This window comes from Octopus bimaculoides, chromosome 26, assembly GCF_046866305.1.
Source record: "Octopus bimaculoides isolate indiv1 chromosome 26, ASM4686630v1, whole genome shotgun sequence".
Lineage (NCBI taxonomy): Eukaryota > Metazoa > Mollusca > Cephalopoda > Octopoda > Octopodidae > Octopus > Octopus bimaculoides.
The window spans coordinates 22,636,140-22,658,639 of NC_142953.1; the positions used below are offsets into that span (position 1 = coordinate 22,636,140).

Sequence of the window (22,500 nt, forward strand, 5' to 3'; positions counted from 1 at the left end):
TTCCGCCGAGGTTGACTTTGCCTTTCATCCTTTCGAGATCGATTAAATAAGTACCAGTTATGCACTGGGGTCCTTGTTTGTCCCCTCTATGTTTAGGGCCCCCTGTGGGCAATAAAGAAATAAATATTCTCTAATAAAGTTCTCTCTTGAATGTTCTGGTTATTTCTTTCCACAGAAGCCATTTTGGGAAAGACAGCAGAAACCAAATTTCTTTCAAGAAGCAAATGAAATGTAAGTCCATCTCTGTTTTAAAAATCTATCTCAATAAAGATTAGGGGGAAATTTTTAGGGTTTGGAATAGAATTGCCAACGTCGATTAAATAAGTACCAGTTGTATATAAGGGGTCGATTAAATAAATACCAGTTATGCACTGGGGTCGATATAATCGACTTAATCCGTTTGTCCTTGTTTGTCCCCTCTGTGTGTAGCCCTTTCTGGGCAGTAAAGAAATAAGATGTTAAATGATGATGATGATGATGAATAGCCAGAGGCAAAAAGAGTTGTGGCAGCTGTTGGCTGGTATTCGTTTTCAGTTAAGCAAACTAGAGTAATGTGAAATGAAGTACCTTGCTTAAGGAAACAATGCATCACCCAGTCCAAGAATTGAACTCAGGACTCAGTATTCATGAGCCCAACACCCTAACCACTGGTCCACATGGCTTCAGCATCTCCCAAAGATGCATCTTTTTTTTTATATATTTTTACTGTTGCAGTTATAGTTGTTTTTTGTTTTGTTGTTGTAATATTTCATTGTATTATCTTATATTTGTTGTTGTTGTTGTTATTGTCGTTTTTCCACAGAGAAAAGATTCCCGATAAATTCATACAATACAAATACTTGGTGGTTTGGTACCGAGAATGGCGGAAGCATTGCAGTGCCAAAGATCTGCAGAAGAAGCACAGTCTTCGCAAAGGTCTGAAGGCTTTGAACCAGGCAGCTTTGAAGAGTCGGTTATTGTCAGAATCTCTCCAAGAACGCATCAACCAGTTGTGGCTTAAGTCTTGCCTCCAAAAAGTTTGTCATTTATTTTTCATTATTTTTTTAGGGAAAGGGGCATAGCGTAGTGGTTAAGGTATTCAGCTCAGGATCGTAAGGTCATGAGTTCAATTCTAGGTGAAGCATTGTGTTGTTGAGCAAGACGCTTTATTTCATGTTGCTCCGGTCCACTCAGCTGGCAAAAATGAGTTGTACCTGTAATTCTCAAGGGGCCAGCTTTGTCACATTCTGTGTCATGCTGAATCTCCCTGACATTAAGGGTACACATGTATATAAGCACAGGAGTGGCTGTGTGGTAAGAAGCTTGCTTCCCAATCACATGGTTCCGGGTTCAGTCCCACTGCATGGCACCTTGGGCAAGTGTCTTGTTCTATAGCTTCGGGCCAACCAAAGCCTTGTAAGTGGATTCAGTAGATGGAAACTGAAAGAAGCCTATTGCATATATATATATATATATATATATGCATGTATGTGTGTGTAGGTGTTTGTCCACCCTACTCCACCGCTGCTTGACAACTGATGCTGGTGTATTTACATCCCTGTAACTTAGCGGTTTGGCAAAAGACATTGATAAAATAAGTACTAGGCTAAAGGCAGTGCTCCAGCATAGCCACAGTCAAATGACTGAAACAAATAAAAGAGTGAAGATATATATATATATATATCATCATCATCATCATCATCGTCTTTTAACATCTGCTTTCCATGCTGGCATGGGTTGGACGGTTTGACTGAGGACTGGCAAGCCAGAAGGCTGCACCAGGCTCCAATCTGATCTGGCAGAGTTTCTACAGCTGGATGCCCTTCCTAACGCCAACCACTCCGAGAGTGTAGTGAGTGCTTTTATGTGCCACCAGCATGAGGGCCAGTCAGGCGATACTGGCAACGACCATGCTGAAAAGTTGTTTTTCATGTGCCCCCAGCACATGTGCCAGTAAGGTGACGCTGGCAATGATCACGGTTGAATGGTGCTTTTTACATGCCACTGGCACGGGGGCCAGTCAGCGGCCCATATATATATATATATATATATATATATATATATATATATATATATATATATATATATATAGGTAAATGATAGGATTGCTTCAATTTTTCAGGGGTAGTCTGAAGTATCCAAGCAACCAGGGGATGTTTAGATCCGGAGGCACTCCTGGGAATTACTTGTGTGGGTACCGTCTTGGTTAGAGGGTATCCAGAGGCAGGTAATTTATTGTTTAAACCGTAGTTTATAATTATATTTATGTGGAAAATGGAGCAACAAATACAAGAAGAAGCAATTCGGTTGGGCTAGTTAGCCATTGTTTTATTATGTGGAATGCATTTGATTAAAATCGGAATTATGAGCTTAAATAGCACCCATCCTACATCCCCCTACAGGAAGACCAACACAACTTCAACTAAAATGTAAGGCTTTCTTTACCTAACGCTATTATCATACCACCATATACATTAATATATCCACTAATTGCTTCTCCTACATCTCTCACACCATGAACTCTTAACATACTCCTCAACATTCTGAAGAGATCTGCCAAACCATTTGGCAAATTGAAACGTGCGTAAATGACTAATTACATAACCTTCACGACTCATTACATAACCTCCACATAATAAAACAATGGCTAACTAGCCCAACCGAATTGCTTCTTCTTGTATTTGTTGCTCCATTTTCCACATATATATATATATATATATGCACACATATAGGCCAAATTAATAGGAGTCACAAAAGTGATAGAGGGTACTGACTAGCAACACTCTTGCTAGAAATAAGAGTTAAACAATTCAAAATCCACAAAGCACTGTCTTAATGACTGACAAAGGGAGGTAAGTCCTAATAGTCGGATCAGGAATGTCAGATTTTGATGTAGACCATCTTAATCCTTATCAGTGAAATTTTGGTAGTGATCCGAGAATTCTTATGGATTGTTGAAGGATTTTTCATTTGTTATATTTACTTTACATGAAATATTACGATGTCATGTTCTTTGATTATCTCCCTTGAAAACATCGTTTCCACCATAATGCCCATGGTTAAACTCAACTACCTCTTTCAGTCTTATAAGAAAACTGTTGAAAACATGTGCTGATTTTCAAAATGGTAAAAGGTGTAAACAACAAATTACATGGGTGGCTTATTAGCAATTAAAAGTAAAATTAATAAAGGTCACAAAAGTGACAGGATACTGACCAGCACTACTATTGCTAGAAAGAAGAGTTAAAACAACTTTGCTTTTAGGTTCAAATTGCTAATAAGTCACCTGTTTTTTATATATATAGTAAAAAGTTCGTTATAGCTATGTATAAGATAAAATATCATATAAAGCACTATAAACAATAATAAAAATGGAGAAGAAATATTAAAAGTTCAAAAAAAAAAATTTAATATTAAATTAAATTATATTTTGAACTTTTAACATATCTTCTCCATTTTTATAATTGTTTACAGTGTTTTATATAAGATTTTATCTTATACATACCTATAACAAACTTTTTACTTGTTATTTTCATATTTTAATTGCTTGCTTTAGCAGGCTGTTTTTTTGGATATGATGAAATTTTACTACCTCCGCCAAGGAAGGAGGTTATGTTTTCATTGCTGTTGGTTTGTCAGTCTGTCCGTCTGTGTACAAAATAACTCAAAAAGTTGTGAACGGTATTTGATGTAACTTGCAGGAAAAGTTGGTAATGACACAAGGAAAAAATGATGAAATCCCTGTAAATATATAAATATATATATATATATATATATATATATGGATAATAACAACAAATGGAGCAAAACGCATGTCGATGAAAGTTCCTTTAATTTCTACATATATGTTTCGAAACAAGTGAGGGCCATTTCACAAAAAAAGAAAGGGCTGCTGGAATCATCACTTATTTCTCATCAGGGAGATCATAATAAAACATGTAGTAGCAAGACAAAAACGAAATGATGGGGTAACTTACGAGCTGAGGTGTTACATGGTCCACGATGAGAAATAAGTGATGATTCCAGTAGCCCTTTCTTTTTTTGTGAAATGACCCTCACTTGTTTCGAAACATATATGTAGGAATTAAAGGAACTTTCATCGACATGCGTTTTGCTCCATTTGTTGTTATTATCCATATATTCTCAAAATGTATCACTTTAACTCGGTATAACAACCTGTAAAGCGGCTGTGATATCTTGTTTTTTAGTGTAATTTTGCTACCCCTGGTAACCATTAACGTATTCAAATTACCGAAAGTTTTAATAACTGAGATAATATTAATATATACATAAAATAATATATATATATATATATATATATATATATATATACACGCATGCACGCAAACATGTACCTATGAATATAATGATGGTGGTGTAAGAGCGCATCTAACAAGTCTTGTGAATTTTCTGGCAGATTATTTTGTTGTGGTTTTTTCCAACATTCTGAGTTCAAATCCTACATCAAGCAACTTTGTCCTTCACCTAAAATCAAAGATGATAACTGTCAGGAAACACTTCCATTTCCATTCTTGAAATATTTATTAGCGTTAAATCTAAACATGTAGTTACGGATCTGTTCTTCCTCATCAATGGTTTCCTGTTTTCTTCAGTGGGAAGTGAAGACAAAGATTCATTTACGGGATCGATTGATGTCAGCCTTGCAGCTGTGGAAGGAAAACGCAGCTTTGAAGAAAAGGTAAAGTCAAATATGGACCAACTTTTTTATGATTTCTAAAACCTTTCTGGCATCATTTTCTACCATATTCTTCATTCTTTTAACCGTTTACTGTTTTCTGTTGTTGAACTGTGGCCATGCTGGAGTAGCTCTTTGATTGTTTTTTTTTTTCCTTTTTGTCAATCAAATTAACTCTTTGATATCTGGTACTTATTCTGTCAATCTCTTTTTGTTGAACTGCTAGGTTGTAGGGATTTAAACAAATTAAAACTGTTGTGAATGGGTGGGTGAGATAAATACAAACACTGAGACAGACTCACTCACACATGCACACACACACACACACACATGTACGCACAGACACACACACACACACACACAGACATGTACGCACAGACACACACACACACACATGCTCCCCACACACACGTGTCCCCAACATACACACATACCCATGCACACACACACATAGGTGCCCACACACACATGCCCCCTACAAACACATGTGCTTACACACACACTCAGTTGCCCACACACACACATGCCCCCCCCCCACCACACACACACATGCCCCCACCACATACACACGTGCTTACACACACACACAGGTGCCCCCCACACACACACGCCCCCACACATGCTTACACACACACGTGCCCCCTACACATAGTATGTGCATTATATATATATATGTATATATATCTATATATATGTATGTGTATATATATATGTATATATATATATATATATATATATATATATATATATATATATATATATATACATGTGTTTTCCTAATTGTTTTCCTACAGAATACGGATCCTTCGACAAATAAACAGCAGGAATCATCTCAAAGTTTCCTTCACGAAATGGAAATTACATTTTCAGAAAAAACAACTGCAATCCAAGGCCGATCTTCATTACAGGTAATTACTAACTGGTTCCAAATTATGGGACAAGGGCAAACATTTTGGGGGATGGGTGGGGTGGGGGAGCTAGTTGATTACATTAACCCCAGAGTTCAACTTGTACTTATTTTATTGACCCTAAAAGGATCTAGGGCAAAGTGGACCCTGACGGTATTTGAACTTAGAATGTAAAGTTGGAAGAAATGTCGGTAAGCATTTGAGTAGGTTTCATAGAAGGAAACTGAAAGAATCCTGTAGTATATACATATACATACATACATACGTACGTACATACAAAGATACATACATACATATATACCATTCAGTCTGCTATAATGAATCCATAAACACATATAAAACATACAAAAGCATATTTTTTCCCTCTCTGAAGATATTATGCTCAGGTCATAGAAATTTAATATTTACTTAATATTTACTGAGTATTAATTGAAACAGCTGTAAGTGAAGACGATTAATTTGCTGTTAATAACAAACAATTATTAACTTCTCAATCTGCATTTTCTTTTTCTTCTCATATATGTATATATATATATATATATATATATATATATATCATCATCATCATCATTTAACGTCTGTATGTCTGTTGTCTATGGTGGCATGAGTTGAACTGTATGATCAGGGCTGGTAAGCTGGAAGGCTGCACCAGACTCCACTCTGATTTGGCGTGGTTTTCTATGGCTGGATGCGCTTCCTAATGCCAACCACTCTAAGAGTGTACTGGGTGCTTTTACGTGCCACTGGCATGGGTGCCATTTGCGTGACACTAGTATCTGCCACAACTGAAATTTTGCTCAGCTTGATGGGTCTTCTTCTCAAGCACGACTTAATGCCAAAGGTCTTGGTCATTGCCTCCATAAGGCCCAACACTCGAAAGGAACTCAGCCACTTGGCCTCTGTGAGGCCCAACGCTCATATATGTATGTATGTCTTCATGTGTGTATGTGTGTGTGTGTGTGCACGTGTGTATGTGTGAGTGTCTGTGTGTAAAGATGTATGTATATATGCATGCATGTGTCTATGTATGCATGTGTATGTCTGTATATGCATGTATGTGTTTGTGTATGTATGTATATGTGTGGGGGTTATGTATAAAGATGCGTGCATATATGCATGTGTGTGTGTGCGTGTATGTGTGTGTATGTGTGTGTAAAGATGTATGTATATATGCATGCATGTGTGTATGTATGTGTGTATATCTGTATATGCATGTGTGTGTATGTATATGCGTGGGGTTATGTATAAAGATGCATGCATATATGCATGTGTGTGTGTAAAAACGTATGTATATATGCATGTGTGTATGTATGTGTGTATGTATGTGTGTGTATGTCTGTATATGCATGTGTGTGTATGTTTATGCATGCATGTGTGTGTATATTACTGTCTGATTGGTTTGACATTGTGTAATTGTTGTAAACAAGTATCACCGTCGTGCAAGCGGCTTCCTTCACTTCTCCTCTTCTGTGTGAAAGATATCCAGCCAAGGGGAATATTACCTCCCTTGGAGACAGGCAAGGTTTGGTTACAGCAAAGGCATCCAGCCATTGAAAATCTGCCTCCACAATTTCCATCTGACTCACAGAAAGATGGAAAAATGGACATTAGAATGATGATGATGATGGTGGTGGTGGTGGTGATGATGATAGTGATGATGACGATGACGACAATGTTGATTATGATGATGATGATGATGCCTCTGTGTGTGTGTGTGTGTGTGTGTGTGTGTGAATAGCATTATGTTTTGGGTTAGTGTAATGTATTTCTTGATGGGAGGTGGTGGTCACTACATATTCTGTTTTCCCTCCATTACAGAAAACAGCTGACCTTAAAGGTGTGGTGTTGTTGGTGTAATTACAACAGACACAGGCAGCATCTGAAGACTATGGAAACGGCAGCCAGGTAGAACATTCTGGAGAACATTCTTTTCCTTGTGGTTAGATCGTAGATGATCTTTTTCTAGCATATCGGATGTCCACTTAGTGGTCATCCCTTCTTATACTCATGTAATACAATTTTTCTGAATGTTCAGATTTTTTTTATATGATAGGCCACTGGTTTTAAATTGATGTTAATTAAATTAATATTCAATTTATCACCCTCAGTATATAAATATAAATTTTAAACATATATTTATATCTATTAATAGAGATCACAAAAGTGATGGAGGATGCTGGTCAGCATCGCTTATACTAAAATATTGTGACCTCTATTAATTTTACCTTTAAGTTCTAACTGCTAATAAGCCACCGTTTTAATTTGTTATCTATATGTATCTATATATATTTATATATATACACACATGTATGTATGCTTGCATGTATGTATATATAACTATATATATATGTGTATGTATAGATCAGGGGTTTTCAAACTTTTTGACTTGCGGACCCCTTTATATTTCAGGCTTTACCTTAGGGACCCCCTTATAAACGCTTATGAAATTTATACATAAATATTTGCTTAAAATAACATATATTTTTACATTTATTTATTTAACAGCAAGCATTTAACAAAATAGGTTTATTGTCAATTAAAAGATTTCGATTAAAAGACATATATAAAATCAAATTGCCCATAAAAAGTATTTGCTGTCCACGGACCCCCGTCTTGTCCTTGCGGACCCCCTGTGGTCCGCGGACCACAGTTTGAAAACTCCTGGTATAGATACATGCATGTGATTTTGTAGCTGGTTCTTGTGATTCTTTTGTCTCTTCTCTCTTCTTCTGCTCGACAGGAAACACCACAGACATAAATGTATCCAAGTTACATTCCACAGATTCTACACCATTTTTAAAAGTCATTCAATATCATTGTTGCACTACAGGTACGACAACCACTAACTGTTACACCTTACACGTGTTTGTGTGCATGTGTGGGTGTGTATGTGTGTATCCATACGTGAGCATATAAGTGTGTGTATGTGTGTGTGTGTGAGTGTATATGCATATCTGCATATGTGTGTGTATCCATGTGTGTATATGTGTATCCATATGTGTGCATATGTGTGTGTGTGCATATGTGTGCGTATATATGTGTGTATATCCATATGTGTGTGTATGTGTATCTCCATATGTGTGTGTGTATGTGTGTATCCATATATGTGCATATATGTATGTGTATGTGTGTGTATGCATGTGAATTCATACGTGTGTGTGTGTGTGTGTATCTGTGTGTGCACCTATGTGTGTATCCATATGTGTGCATATGTGCAGAAGACCCGGCAAGCCAAGTGAGACCTAAATCCAAGGCCTCTGCCAGAGGTGTAGCCAGCCCACTTATGTGTACCTTTCCTACATTGGACACTAAACTCCGCTTGCGAGGACTTGTTAAGGCAAGTGAAATTGAACTAAATTCGACGACTGGCACCCGTGCCAACGTCATCTCCTTCATTGGATACGAAACTCAGTTTGTGAAGACTTATTGGGGCAAGCAAAAGCAAAATCGGGATGGCACCTGTGCCCAGCGTCACCTTTCTGGCACTTGTGCCCGTAACATGTGTAAGGATTTTCAAGCGAGATCGTTGCCAGTGCCCCTGGACTGGCTCTTGTACGGGTGGCACATAAAATACACCATTTTGAGCGTGGCCATTGCCAGTACGTGCGGGTGACACGTAAAAACACCCACTACACTCTCTGGGTGGTTGGCGTTAGGAAGGGCATCCAGTTGTAGAAACTCTGCCAAATCAGATTGGAGCCTGGTGTTGCCATCCAGTTGCACCAGTCCTCAGTCAAATCGTCCAACCCATGCTAGCATGGAAAGCGGACATTAAACGATGATGATGATGATAATGATACATATATGTATGTATGTGTGTTATGTGTATGTATACATACCTGTGTGAATTTCATTGTTTTTGTTTATTTATTTATTTATTCTGCCATCACAGGCACTACACAATAAAAAAAGTGTTCCATCTTTGGAAAAGAGCCACGACCATTTCAATGGCAGAGAGTCACCATCTTGTGCTGAATATGATGAAGTCATGTGATCAGTTAATACTGAGAAGAGCTATTGCTCATTGGTTGAATCAGTTATGGTTGGTGAGAGAAAGCCATCGAGCTAACCAATGGATGCTCAGGTAACTTCACTGTCTCGGGCTTTTTGACTGGGGATGTCTTGTTTAACACATTGTTCTGTACTGGATGGTAGTGATGGTATTTTAACCAAAATTTCCTGGGACCCATCTTAGTCTTTTGATATAAATCTCCTGTTTTAACCCTTTTGTATTCAGGTTATTTTGTCAATTGTGAAGGCGCATGGCTCAGTTGTTAGAACGTCAGGCTCACAATCATCAGGTAGTGAATGCGATTCCCAGACCAGGTTGTGTTCTTGAGCAAGACACTTTATTTCATGTTGCTCCATTTCACTCTGTTTGTGTATGTATGTATATGTGTGGGGGTTATGTATAAAGATGCATGTATCGGCCCCTTTGCCTTTCCCTTGGATAACATCTGCCCCTTTGCCTTGGATAACATTGGTGGCTTGGAGAAGAGAGGCTGGTATGCATAGGCGACTGTTGGTCTTCCATAAACAACCTTGCCTGGACTTGTGCCTTAGAGAGGAACTTTCTAGGTTCAATCCCATGGTCATTCATGACTGAAGGGAATCTTTACTCTCTTTTGTCAATTGCATTGCATTTCTATTCACACTGTTTTAACCATGCATTCTCTCATAGCTTTGAGATTTCAATGATGTGATTGTTTATTTCTAGAATGACTTTGTAGGGTAGGTGTGAAAGGCTAAATCTGGCCAGTTTGAACATAAAACAGGTGGGATATTTGGGCCCTGGATACAGCTGGTTAAAGGATCTAAATTAAAGGGTTAAGAGATTTAAATGAAAACCTTCCATCAAGATAGAAGGGAGGAGAAACAGGGGCGGAGGGGGAGGAGTATATGTATTTGTAGGGAATCAGGATGGATGGGGATTTATAGCCCTTTTGAATCCAACCCATCTGAAGTTGTCCCTGGTTCTATGATATAAAATCTGTTTAAAATGATTTAAATAAAAAAATTAAGACCAAGCCTCAAAATTTCACATCATTTTGTTCCAAACACCAGTTTAATGATGATAAAATTATTTTGATAAATTCTTCAAAATTAAATTAAAACAATGCCTGTATTTCAACAGGAATATGGTAACAAAAGGGTTAAAGTGATCTAAATTAAAACCTTCCCTCAAACACCAAATTCTTAACTGCAGGACTATACTTGTGCCGCTGTCTGAAATGATCATTCAAACATGTAATTTTTGTTTTATTCTTCTCTTACTTTTGTTGTTATTTTTTTTCCTTTTGTTTTATATCGTTCAGACGATTCTTGAAGAAATGGCATCGAAAATGGCACAACAAAACCGAGTGGCACCAACATGTTGTGAAGACAATTCATTCGCAGAAGAAATCTAAGATTCTTAAGCAATGGCAACGGAATGTGAATTGCCGGAAGAATCAGTGCATCTCTGCCACAGAACATATACAGAAACTGTATTTAATGAAACTGTTTGCCAAATGGAAGAATTTCAGTCAAAGACAAAAACAGACAAGGTATGTACATGTGTCTGTATATGTATATTTGTATACACACACACACACACACACACATCATCATCCTTTAACGTCCACTTTCCATGCTAGCATGGGTTGGACGATTTGACTGACGACTGGTGAACCAGATGGCTACACCAGGCTCCAATCTGATTTGGCAGAGTTTCTACTGCTGGATGCCCTTCCTAACGCCAACCACTCCGAGAGTGTAGTGGGTGCTTTTACGTGCCACCGGCACGAAGGCCAGTCAGGCAGTACTGGCAACGGCCACACATAGAAATATATATATATATATATATATATATATATATATATATATATATATAAATAATATATATATGTGCATACATACATATATATACGGACATACTTACATGTATACGTATAACATCAACCACTCCACAGAGTGGACTCAGTGCATTTTATGTGGCACCAGCACAGGCAAAGTCAGTTTTGTCAAAGTTTTTACAGCTGGATGCCCTTCCAAATGCCAACCACTTCACAGTGTGGACTCAGTGCTTTTTAAGTAGCATCTGTACTGACAGGGTCACCAAGTAACTTGCAAGGCAAAAATCTTTTGAGCGGAGGAGGGGAGCATTGGAGGAGGTGATCTTGTGTCAGATGAGGAAAGGTTATAATGTGACAGAGAGGCAGAAACAGGTACCTTGCTGTAGAGGAAGTACATGGTTACCCAACCAGAGAGAGGGAGAGGAAGAGGAGCAAGAGTTAACAAGAATGAGGGTAGAAACAGGTGTGGTATTGAAGAGGTGGGACATGGCTACCTAAAGAGAGGGGGGAGTTAACAAGAAAGAGTTGTGCTGCTGCAAAGGAGATACATGGTTACCTAGCCAGAGGTAAGAGCAAGTGAGCACATACATACATTTAGGCATACACATATACATGTATGTGTGTATGTGTGTGTATTTAGTATGCACAGCACTATTTGAAAGTGACAGACAACCAAATATTCTTAAGGGCAGTGCTCCAGCATGGCCAGTTATTCTACTGATTGAAACCAATAAAGGAATTAAAAAAAAACAATACAACCTCTTCAAATATTTAGTTCTAAGTTTTGGAAATAAATATTTTCATCTTTGAAATATTTCTTTTTCAGATTTTGTCTGAGATCCCAACAAGAAAAATGGTGGAAGCGGATGAAAATGGTTTGCTTTGAAAACTGGAGATGTTTCTTTATCAAGAGGCTTCAAGCTAAACTGATCCACCAATGTTGGTCCTACATGTGTGTACGGTGAGTTGTGTACATATAAACCCCACCAAATCCCTTTATATACATGTCATGTGAGCAAGGGAAATTTGACAGTGTAAACCATAGGTTCTCAACCATTGCTCCCAGGGCCTCATGTGGCCCTCAAGAATCCTTCCGGCAGCCCCCAACAGTCTTCCCTCTTTAGATATAATTTTTTTTTATTGACTTATATTTTGCTTTTCTTGGTGTAGATCCCCCTAAAAAAATCTTGGCTTTGGATAGGCAAAGTTATCTTCTTAAGTCCTACCAATTCATAAGAGCCAGTTTTCCCGTTTCATGGTGGATATAATCCGCACCTGGATGGGACGCTAGTGCCTCACAGGATTACTCATTTTTGCAAGCTGAGTGGACTGAAGCAATGTGAAATGAAGTGTTTTGCTCAAGAACACAACACATCACCCAGTCCAGGAACCAAAACCACAATCTTATGATCATGAGTCCAATGCCCTAACCACTAAGCCATGAGCCTCAACAAGGTTTTCGATCTAACCTGGATATTAAAAACATTGAGAACTACTATTATACAGATCTATATTTAAGAGATGAGGGGGCTACTAACCCCAAGATTCTGAGTTCGATTCCAGGCAGTGACCTGAATAATAATAATAATAATAATAATAATAATAATAATAATGACAATGATCATGATGATGAAAATAATAATAATACTGGGTACTGCACACATCCTATGCAAAACACTTTCAATACAGTAACCATAAGAGCATCACAGCAAACCACAGCACATACCCAAGGCACACAGAGCTGTGCTCGGTAGTGAAGTGAAAGCACGTTATAAAAATAAAACTACTGAACAGTAATAATAATAATAATAACATCGAAAAAATACCTTAGGAATGAGAACCCAGGTTTGAAATTTCTCCAAGACACCTGATGAAGGACGGAGGGTATATCAGCCGAAACGTGTTGACAACAACCAAGATGAGGACAAATATCTGTCAAATGTAAATAATGTACTATTATGAATTCTAGCAAGTTCCTTTTTAAGTGCATCAAATTCTACGCTCTGTGAAATGTATAAGGGGATGCTGAAAAATTCCTGGCTTTGGGTAAAAGAAAATACAGGAGGATCAGTTAATTATGATTTTATTTAACATATTCTCCTCTCAGATTCACACACTTATTGCAACGGTCCTTCAGTTTTTTAAAGCTCTGTGAAAGAACTTAGAAGGTTGGGCTTCCAACCAGGCCTTTTGTGAAACCCTTAAACCTAAGAACTATTCAGCACCCCTTCATGTGTGCGTGCGTGTGTGTGTGTGAGATCTTTTATCTTTTATATACATGCATGCATATTTAGGAGAGTGGGTTATATATCTTTAGATATACACCTAACTTTCCTATATTAAATTAGAAGTGAACTGAACGCAGAAACTCCAAACTGATCAACAACAACAAATATTTATTGTTCGGTGGAAGATAAAACAGCTTCCAATTGTCCGGTTTTAGAGTAGCCTGAAATGTAGATGTACGGTTCCTCGAGCTGGTGTCGTTGTAGAGACAACTTGGTTCAACCACACTCAAATGGGAGAGCTTGATTAGACGTCTTGCTTGGTTGCTGTCTGGCTTGGTAAAGAGACAGACTAATTGCGGGAACGCTTCAATGTTGAAACCCACGCATGGTTAAGGATTCAGCAATGGCGCCTATGCCTTTTGGCGCCAATATGACGTCACTACACATATTTATCAGATTCACACAGTTGTTGCAGTGGTCCTTCAGTGTTTCTAAGTCTTGTAAAAGTATTTGGAAGGTTGAGCCTCCAACTAGGGATTTCGTGAAACCCTTACAGTCAGGAACATGTCAGCACCCTTTTGTCGACGTATTAGTTAGGGTTCTGTCTCCTGTCATGGTGCAATAATTCAATATGTTGTTGTTGTAAATACAGGGGTGATGTTCTCAACCTGGAATCACCACAATTTTGAGTCATATCTTTATCTTTTATTCTTTTACTTGTTTCAGTCTTTAGACTGTGGCCATGCTGGGGCACCACCTTGAAGAAATTTTAGTAAAAAAAAAATCGGCTTCAGTACCAACTGTTTTTTTCTAAAACCTGCTACTTATTCTATCAATCTCTTTTGCCAAACAGCTAGGTTATGGGGATGTAAATACATCAACATCAGTTGGCAGAATGTGAACTCAGGACACAAAGACAGATGAAATGTCACCTGGTGCATGTACCCGGTGTACCCTTCTCAGGTACCTAGTCATGATGGGTATATTGGGTTTCATATATTTGTAACCCAGTGTCACTTTGATGGCATGCGCTGCTCTCTCACACAATAGTAATAATAACAACACCACCAACAATAATATAACTGTCTATCTGTCTGTCCCTCTAGCCATCCATCCATCCATCTATCTATCTATCTATCTATCTATCTATCTATCTTTCTATCTACACACATACACACATATATATATATATATATATATATATATATATATATATTATTTATATTATTATTTAATTGAACGCCACGCATCCATTTCCAATTAAGTATATACATATATATATATATATTCCTCTCTCTTTTTCTTTCTATCCCCCCACCCTCTCTCTTTATCAATCTCTATACCTCTCTTTATCTTAACTTCACCCTTTCATCTTCCCTCCCTCTCTCTCTCTCTCTCTCTCTCTCTCTTACCTTCACCTTCTTCCTTGTCTTCTCCAGGCATAACTAATCTACTAAGAAATACCATACTCCCACCCATAAAATAATTATCCATTTGTTTTATTTTGTTTTATTTTGTTTCATTTTGACCCAATTAAATAAACACGAGTCTGTAAACTACAGGCCCCAAATCGTCAGACAATCAGGGGTGATTAATTTGATCAGTAATTACTTGTTTATCATTCATGGTGGCAAACAGGCAGAATTGTTAGCATGCCAGGCAAAAGGCTTAGCACCATTTCATTTGTCTTAATGTTCTGAGTTCAATTTCCACTGATGTCAAATTGCCTTTCATCTTTTTTTTGGGGAGAGGGGGTGTCATTAAAATTAGAATCAGCCAAGAACTGGGGGTGAATGTAATCAACTGGATCCCTTCTCCAAACTTTCAGGATCGGTAAAATAACTACCAACTGAGAACTGGGGCATATGTAATCAACTTAGCCTCTCTTCTGAAATTGCTGGCATTATGCCAAAATTTGAAACCATCATTATCTCTTACTAAGGCAGTGAGCTTACAGAACCACCAGCGATTTGGCCAAAATGCTTAGCACCATTTCATCCGTTTTTACCTCCAGAGTAAATTAAGTACCAGTTGAACACTGGAGTTGATGTAATTGACTTGTCCCGTCCCCCAGAAATTGCAGGCCTTGTGTGAAAATTTGAAACCAACGATTACTTGTTTATCTTCAACAACCTTTCAATGATCTTAACAACACATCGTTCCTCTTTCTGTTCAGGAAGGCCATTAAACACTGGAAAGAACTTCACCACCAGGTGGCATTGGAGAAATTCGCAAATCACTATAAATCTGTACAGAAAAATCTACAGCTGAGAGGTGAAACTATTTGTTGCTTTTTTTAAAAACTTTTTTACTTGTATTTTTTTTCAGTTGTTGTTGTTGTTGCTTATTAGTTCACATTGCTCCAGCATTGCCTTGTCTCTGATGACAAATAGAAAGAAGGAAAACTAGCTAGCTGACCATTTCTGATGATGTAAATCTATGACTAAAGGCATTCCAGCTGTCATCAAAAACCCCACCACCATTTTTGTTAAGGAGGAATAATCTATGATTTGATGCGTCCTTTAGAAAGTTATCAAATCTGGTCAAAAAGGGCAAGGGAGTTAATTCTAGAATTTAAACTGATTAAAATAGAATGCAATGAAGTGTTTGATACATTTATGAAGTGATTTGGTGGTGTTTATATTTAGGAATGTGAATGCACATAATTTAGTGGTTAGAGTATTCAGCTCACAATCGTAAGGTTGTGAGTTCAATACCTGGCAATATATTGAGTCCTTGAGCAAGACACTTTATTTCGCATTGTTCCAGTCCACTCAGCTGGCAAAAATGAGTTGTACCTGTAATTCAAAGGGCCAGCCTTGTCACATTCTGTCTCTCACTGAATCTCCCTGAAAACTATGTTAAGGATATATATGTCTGTGGAAAGCTCAACCACTTGCAAGTAAATTTCACGAGCAGGCTGTTCCAGTGATCGGATCAATTAATCTGACTCTTCCTGTAGCAGATCAATCATGATCAGTAATGATCTACTGCAGGTTATCATGTAAAGCAATGTCTATTTGAACTGGTTTCACATCCAGGTCTTCAATAAATCCTCATCAACAAGGGACAAATAAAATCAACATAGGGTTAAACTGCAACCCGTCAAACCTACAAATATAAGAAAGCCCTCATTAAGGCTTTTGGATATAAAATTACCAACTCTCTTAACAACCTCTTCATCTGTTTATATTTCTTTAATCTTGACATTGTTTTCCCTCTCATCCAGTGGGGCCAAGGCATGAGAAATTGTTTAATAAGTGCAAGGAAAACCCAAGATGACTTAACCCTTTGTCATTCTGATTACTCTCTGTCAAATGTAATCCTTATTTATTCACATTATTATGAATTAAACATGGATTATCTCACAGCTTTGAGATTTCGACGATGTCATCATCATCATCATCATCATCATCATCATTTAACATCCACTTTCCATGCTGGCATGGATTGGACAGTTTGACTGAAAACTGGTGAGTGAGCTGGGGAGCTGCACCGGTTACCAATCTGATTTGGCATGGTTCCTACAGCTGGATGCCCTTCCTTATGCCAACCACCCCAAGAGTGTAATGGGTGCTTTTATATGCCACTGGCACGGTTGCCAGTTATGCAGCCTCAGCATTGGCCACTGTTAATTTTTAGAATGACATTCTAGGATAGACATATGAGGCATGACATGGCTAGTTTGAACATAGAACAACTAGAATATTTGGACTCTAGATATGAATGGTTTAAATGCTAATATGTTGTCGGCACTCCGTCGCTTACAACGTTGAGGGTTCCAGTTGATCCGATCAATGGAACAGCCTGCTCGTGAAATTAACGTGCAAATGGCTGAGCACTCCACAGACACGTGTACTCTTAACGTAGATCTCAGGGATATTCAGCGTGACACAGTGTGACAAGGCTGACCCTTTGAATTACAGGCACAACAGAAACAGGAAATAAGAGTGAGAGAAAGTTGTGGTGAAAGAGTACAGCAGGGTTCGCCACCATCCCCTGCCGGAGCCGCGTGAAGCTTTAGGTGTTTTCGCTCAATAAACACTCACAACGCCCGGTCTGGGAATCGAAACGACGATCATCTGACCGCGAGTCTGCTGCCCTAACCACTGGGCCATTTGCACCTCCACAAATGCTAATATATGTTATACATATATGTATGTATAACCATTTGGCACTTAATTTACTTTGCCATCAAATATAATGTTTATTTATTCCCATTGTTTTCAATTAATCTTGCATTATCTCACAGCTTTTAAGATTTCAATAATGTGATTGTTTATCTTTAGAATGACATTGTAGGGTAGGCGTGAGAGACCTGACCTAGCCAGTTTGAATTTAGAATAGGTACAATATTTGGACCTTGAATATGGCTAAATGGATACGTATTTATGTTTGGATAAACCTTTAGCATTCAGATTATTCTGTCAAATTTGATTCTTATTTATTCCCATTGTTTTTGATTAATCCTGCATTATCTCATGGCTTTGAGATTTCAATGATGTGATTGTTTATCTTTAGAATGACATTGTACGGTAGGTGTGAGAGGCCAGGTTTAGCAGATTTTAACATAAAACAGGTAGAATATTTGGTCTGGATGTGGCCAGTTGAATTGTTTAAAAGGTAAATCAATTCTTTCTGAAGACGAGCATATGTTTGAAATGTAAAAGACTTCATCTAATTTTCCTGAATGTAAGTAAATCTAATGTGCCCTGTCTGTTTTGTTTTTTTTACCACATCTCCTGTCTTTTTAAAATGTTGTACCATATATATATGCATATAGGCATAGGCGTGGCTGTGTGGTAAGAAGCTTGCTTCCCAACCACATGGTTCTGGATTTAGTCTCACTGTGGGGCACCTTGGGCAAGTGTCTTCTGCTGTAACCTCAGGCTGACCAAAGCCTTGTGAGTGGATTTGGTTGACAGAAACTGAAAGAAGCCCAACAGACACACACACACACACATGTATATGTTTGTGTGTCTGTGTTTGTCCACCCACCATCGCTTGACAACCGATGTTGGTGTGCTTACATCCCCATAACTTAGCGGTTCAGTAAAAAAGACCGATAGAATAAGTACTAGGCTTACAAAGAATAAGTCCTGGGGTGGATTTGTTCAACTAAAAGGCGGTGCTCTAGCATGGCCACAGTCAAATGACTGAAACAAATAAAATAATAAAAGAATACATATGAGGGCTTCCACACAGTTTCCATCTGTCAAATTCACTTGACCATTCTTATGATATTTCTCCAGCCTGTTTTAAGAGATGGACATCCACACTTCAGAAGGTTTATGAAGAGAAAGAAGAAGCGAAACAAGCTGAAAAGATGCTGCAAGATAAACTGGTCCATTTTATTTTCCTTCAGTGGTACAGGATGAGTTTGAACTCACAAACCTCAAAACCACTGCTGTTACGTTACCACAACAAACTACTGGCCAGGTAAAGTGACTGTGGATGTTGTTGTTGTTGTTGATGTGGGTGTTGTATGATAAAATGAATAGAGACAGAAAGAAGCAGAGAGAGAGAGAGAGAGAGAGAGAGAGAGATAAAAGGAATAAGAGAGAAAAGGAGAGAGAGAGAAAGAGAAAAGAAAGAAGGAAAAGGAGAGCGAGAATGAGAGAGAGAAAAACACAGTGAGAGAGAACTAGAGAAAGAGAGAAACAGAGAGGGAGAGAAAATGAGAGAGTGAGAGAGAGAGAGAGAGAGAGAGAGAGAGAGAGATTTGACTGTTATTTCTAGCAAGTCAATCAACATTGTAGAAGTCCCCCACATTACCAAAATGGTTTTGTATTAATATATGTTTCTGGTATTTCTTGTAGAGTTACCAAATCTTGGCACCAACTGATTATTCGGAAGCACCAGTGCTCAGACAATTCCCTGTTAGTCTACAGATCTCAACTGTCAAAATATTTCACCAGGTGGCGGTAGGCATCCTGTTTTCTTTTCTTTTTTTTTTTGTTTTTTTGTTTCAATTTGATTGGTTTCTTATATTTGTAACTGATGCAATAGCAAAACCAACAACAGCAGTCATAAAACCAGAATAATGATGATAACTCTTTCTACTATGGGCACAAGGCCCGAAATCTTGGAGGAAGGAGGATTGTCAATTACGTTGACCCTAGTGTGTAACTGGTGCTTACTTCATCAACCCCCAAAAGATGAAAGGCAAAGTCAACCTCAGCGGAATTTGAACTCAGAACGTAAAGACAAAGGAAATACCTATTTCTTTACTGCCCACAAGGGGCCACATACAGAGGGGACAAACAAGGACAGACAAACGGATTAAGTCGATTATATCGACCCCAGTGCGTAACTGGTATTTATTTAATCGACCCCGAAAGGATGAAAGGCTAAGTCGACCTCGGCGGAATTTGAACTCAGAACACAGTGGCAGGCGAAATACCGCTAAGCATTTCGCCCGGTGTGCTAACGACTCTGCCAACTCGCCGCCTTAATAATAATAAAAATAATAATAATAATAATAATAATAATAATAATAATAATAATAATAATAATAATAATAATAATTCTTTCTATTATAGGTACAAGGCCTGAAGTTTTGAGGGAGGGGACACATGCATGTGTGTGTGTCTGCATGCACGTGTGTGTGTGCATGCATGTCTGTGTGCTTGTATGTGTGTGTATATGCATGTGTGTGTGTGTTCATGCGTGTCAGTGGCATTTGGTGGTTGTTGCGTTGGGGGTGCTGGCACACCCAGTGCCACCACATTTCAAGCAGGGTTGCGACACAAGTTTCCCATTAAGATTTGTGATTAAATTAACGAGCAAAGTTAATTATTCATAATGAATTTGCCATTTTCGATGGGTTTACAAGCAAAAACCTAGCACGCCCAGAATATACACCCCAGGGGTATGTGTGTGTATATTGGCAACGAAACTAATTCGTTTCAGACAATCATAGAATGGTGAGAGAAACATGGAATAAAAGATTCTTTCTGGCGCTGGTTTTCCAGGAGGCTGCACGTGGTGTACGACTGCGAGAGGTGCATCAAAGAAAGGAAGAACAAACTCGCCCTACAGCAATGTTTTTCTGGATGGAAACAGGTCATTAATAGAAGACAGCTGGCATCGCATTTCCATCGGAAGTCTCTCTTACGGAGATTCATCACTTGGCGGAGAAGAGCTCAGCAGAAAATACGGAAGAAGATTCTGCTTGAGGCTGAAATGGTAAAATTTAACATTTGTTCTTCAACCTTTCTCTCTTTCTCTCTCTCTCTCTCTCTCTCTCTTTCTATATATATATATATATATATATATATATATATATATATATATATGCCCATGGGCATGTGGTGTGGTGGTTAAGAGTGTGGGCTACTAACCCCAAGATTCCAAGTTCGATTCCAAGCAGTGACCTGAACAATAATAATAATAATAACAACAATAATAATAATAATAATAATAATAATAACAATAATAATAATGATAATAACAACAACATCGAAGAATACCTTAGGAATGAGAACCCAGGTTCAAAATTTCCCCACAAGACACCTGATGAAGGCTGGAGAGTATATCAGCCGAAATGTTGTGCTAACAACAAGCAATATGAAGATAAATATCCATCGAATGTAAATAATGTAAATAATGTACATAATGTAGATTATGTTTTGTGTATTTCTGCCAGAGACGCAATGTGTTACACCAAAAAACATTCTTTAACCAATGGAGGTGGAATGTAAAGAGATGGAAAAGTGCCAGAAGTGAGGCATTAATTAACATTGAGAAGTTAATTAAGAAAAACCAAATGACTGGTGCCTTTGACACCTGGAGGAGAGCTTTGTCTAATTTATTATTGGCCAGGTAGGGGGAACGGTTTTTGTCTTCTTTCTTTATTTCTTTCTTTCTTGCAGAAATAAGAAAATGGCTCTTTGAGATTTCTGTTTTATTTCATAGATATGCATACATACATACATACATACATACATACATACATATATACATACATCAATACATACATCTAGACATGCATGCAGACATACATACAAACATATATATGTATATATATATATATATATATATATATATATATATATATATATATATATATACTTATGTACATATATACATACATGCATACACACGTACAGACATTCGTACACACATACATACACATATGCATACACGTGTATGTATGTACATACAGATATACATACATATATACATACATATATACATGTCTCAGTGAAAACCTCTATAAAGTGTAAGCACAACAGACCTGATATAATGATTTGGGATAGAGAAGAGAAACTGTGTACAGTTGTGGAAATTATCTGCCCATCAGATGTTAACATAAAGCTGAAGATCAGTGGAAAAGAGAACACCTATGATGAACTATTGAGAAATCTGCAATTTACTCTATCCAGACTACAAGTTCAGGTTTATACCTGTAATTATTGGGGCCCTGGGATATGTAACACTCTGCCTAAATACCAATCTTGAGAAATTAGGCTTCTCAAAGCTAGAAAGGAGAAAGCTGATTCAAAGACTACAGATCCAATCCATCACTGGAACTGTAAAACTTTCCAGAAGTTTATCATTTAAATATATATGAGCTTGTCTAGATATGCAACTATATGCATGAGAATACATACATAAAACATACAAATCTGCACATATACATACATGCGTGCATACATACATACGTGTGTATACACATATAAATGTATTTGTGTATTTATACATATATAGATATATTCATGCATGTATCAACACTCACATATATTCTAACATGTATATACCCATACACACACACACACACATATATATATATATATATGGGTATAAGTATATTTATGTTGCGTGTATCTACAAAATAATATTTCAGAGATTAC

At 37.7% G+C, this 22,500-nt stretch overlaps 1 protein-coding gene across 1 annotated transcript in view; it reads left to right on the top strand.

Moving 5' to 3' along the window:
* LOC106878627 (uncharacterized) overlaps positions 1 to 22,500 on the top strand; it is a 76,629-nt gene that overhangs the window by 12,198 nt on the left and 41,931 nt on the right. The window contains exons 2-16 of the mRNA XM_089342955.1: positions 176 to 231; positions 803 to 1,016; positions 4,593 to 4,678; positions 5,470 to 5,583; positions 7,402 to 7,488; positions 8,324 to 8,413; positions 9,476 to 9,667; positions 10,899 to 11,129; positions 12,244 to 12,378; positions 15,822 to 15,919; positions 18,898 to 19,084; positions 19,465 to 19,569; positions 20,620 to 20,833; positions 21,294 to 21,469; positions 22,494 to 22,500. The exon at positions 22,494 to 22,500 is cut by the window's right edge and continues 254 nt beyond it. Of these exons, the coding sequence (XP_089199081.1) occupies positions 176 to 231; positions 803 to 1,016; positions 4,593 to 4,678; positions 5,470 to 5,583; positions 7,402 to 7,488; positions 8,324 to 8,413; positions 9,476 to 9,667; positions 10,899 to 11,129; positions 12,244 to 12,378; positions 15,822 to 15,919; positions 18,898 to 19,084; positions 19,465 to 19,569; positions 20,620 to 20,833; positions 21,294 to 21,469; positions 22,494 to 22,500 (1,992 nt within the window). The remainder of the gene's footprint in view (positions 1 to 175; positions 232 to 802; positions 1,017 to 4,592; positions 4,679 to 5,469; positions 5,584 to 7,401; positions 7,489 to 8,323; positions 8,414 to 9,475; positions 9,668 to 10,898; positions 11,130 to 12,243; positions 12,379 to 15,821; positions 15,920 to 18,897; positions 19,085 to 19,464; positions 19,570 to 20,619; positions 20,834 to 21,293; positions 21,470 to 22,493) is intronic.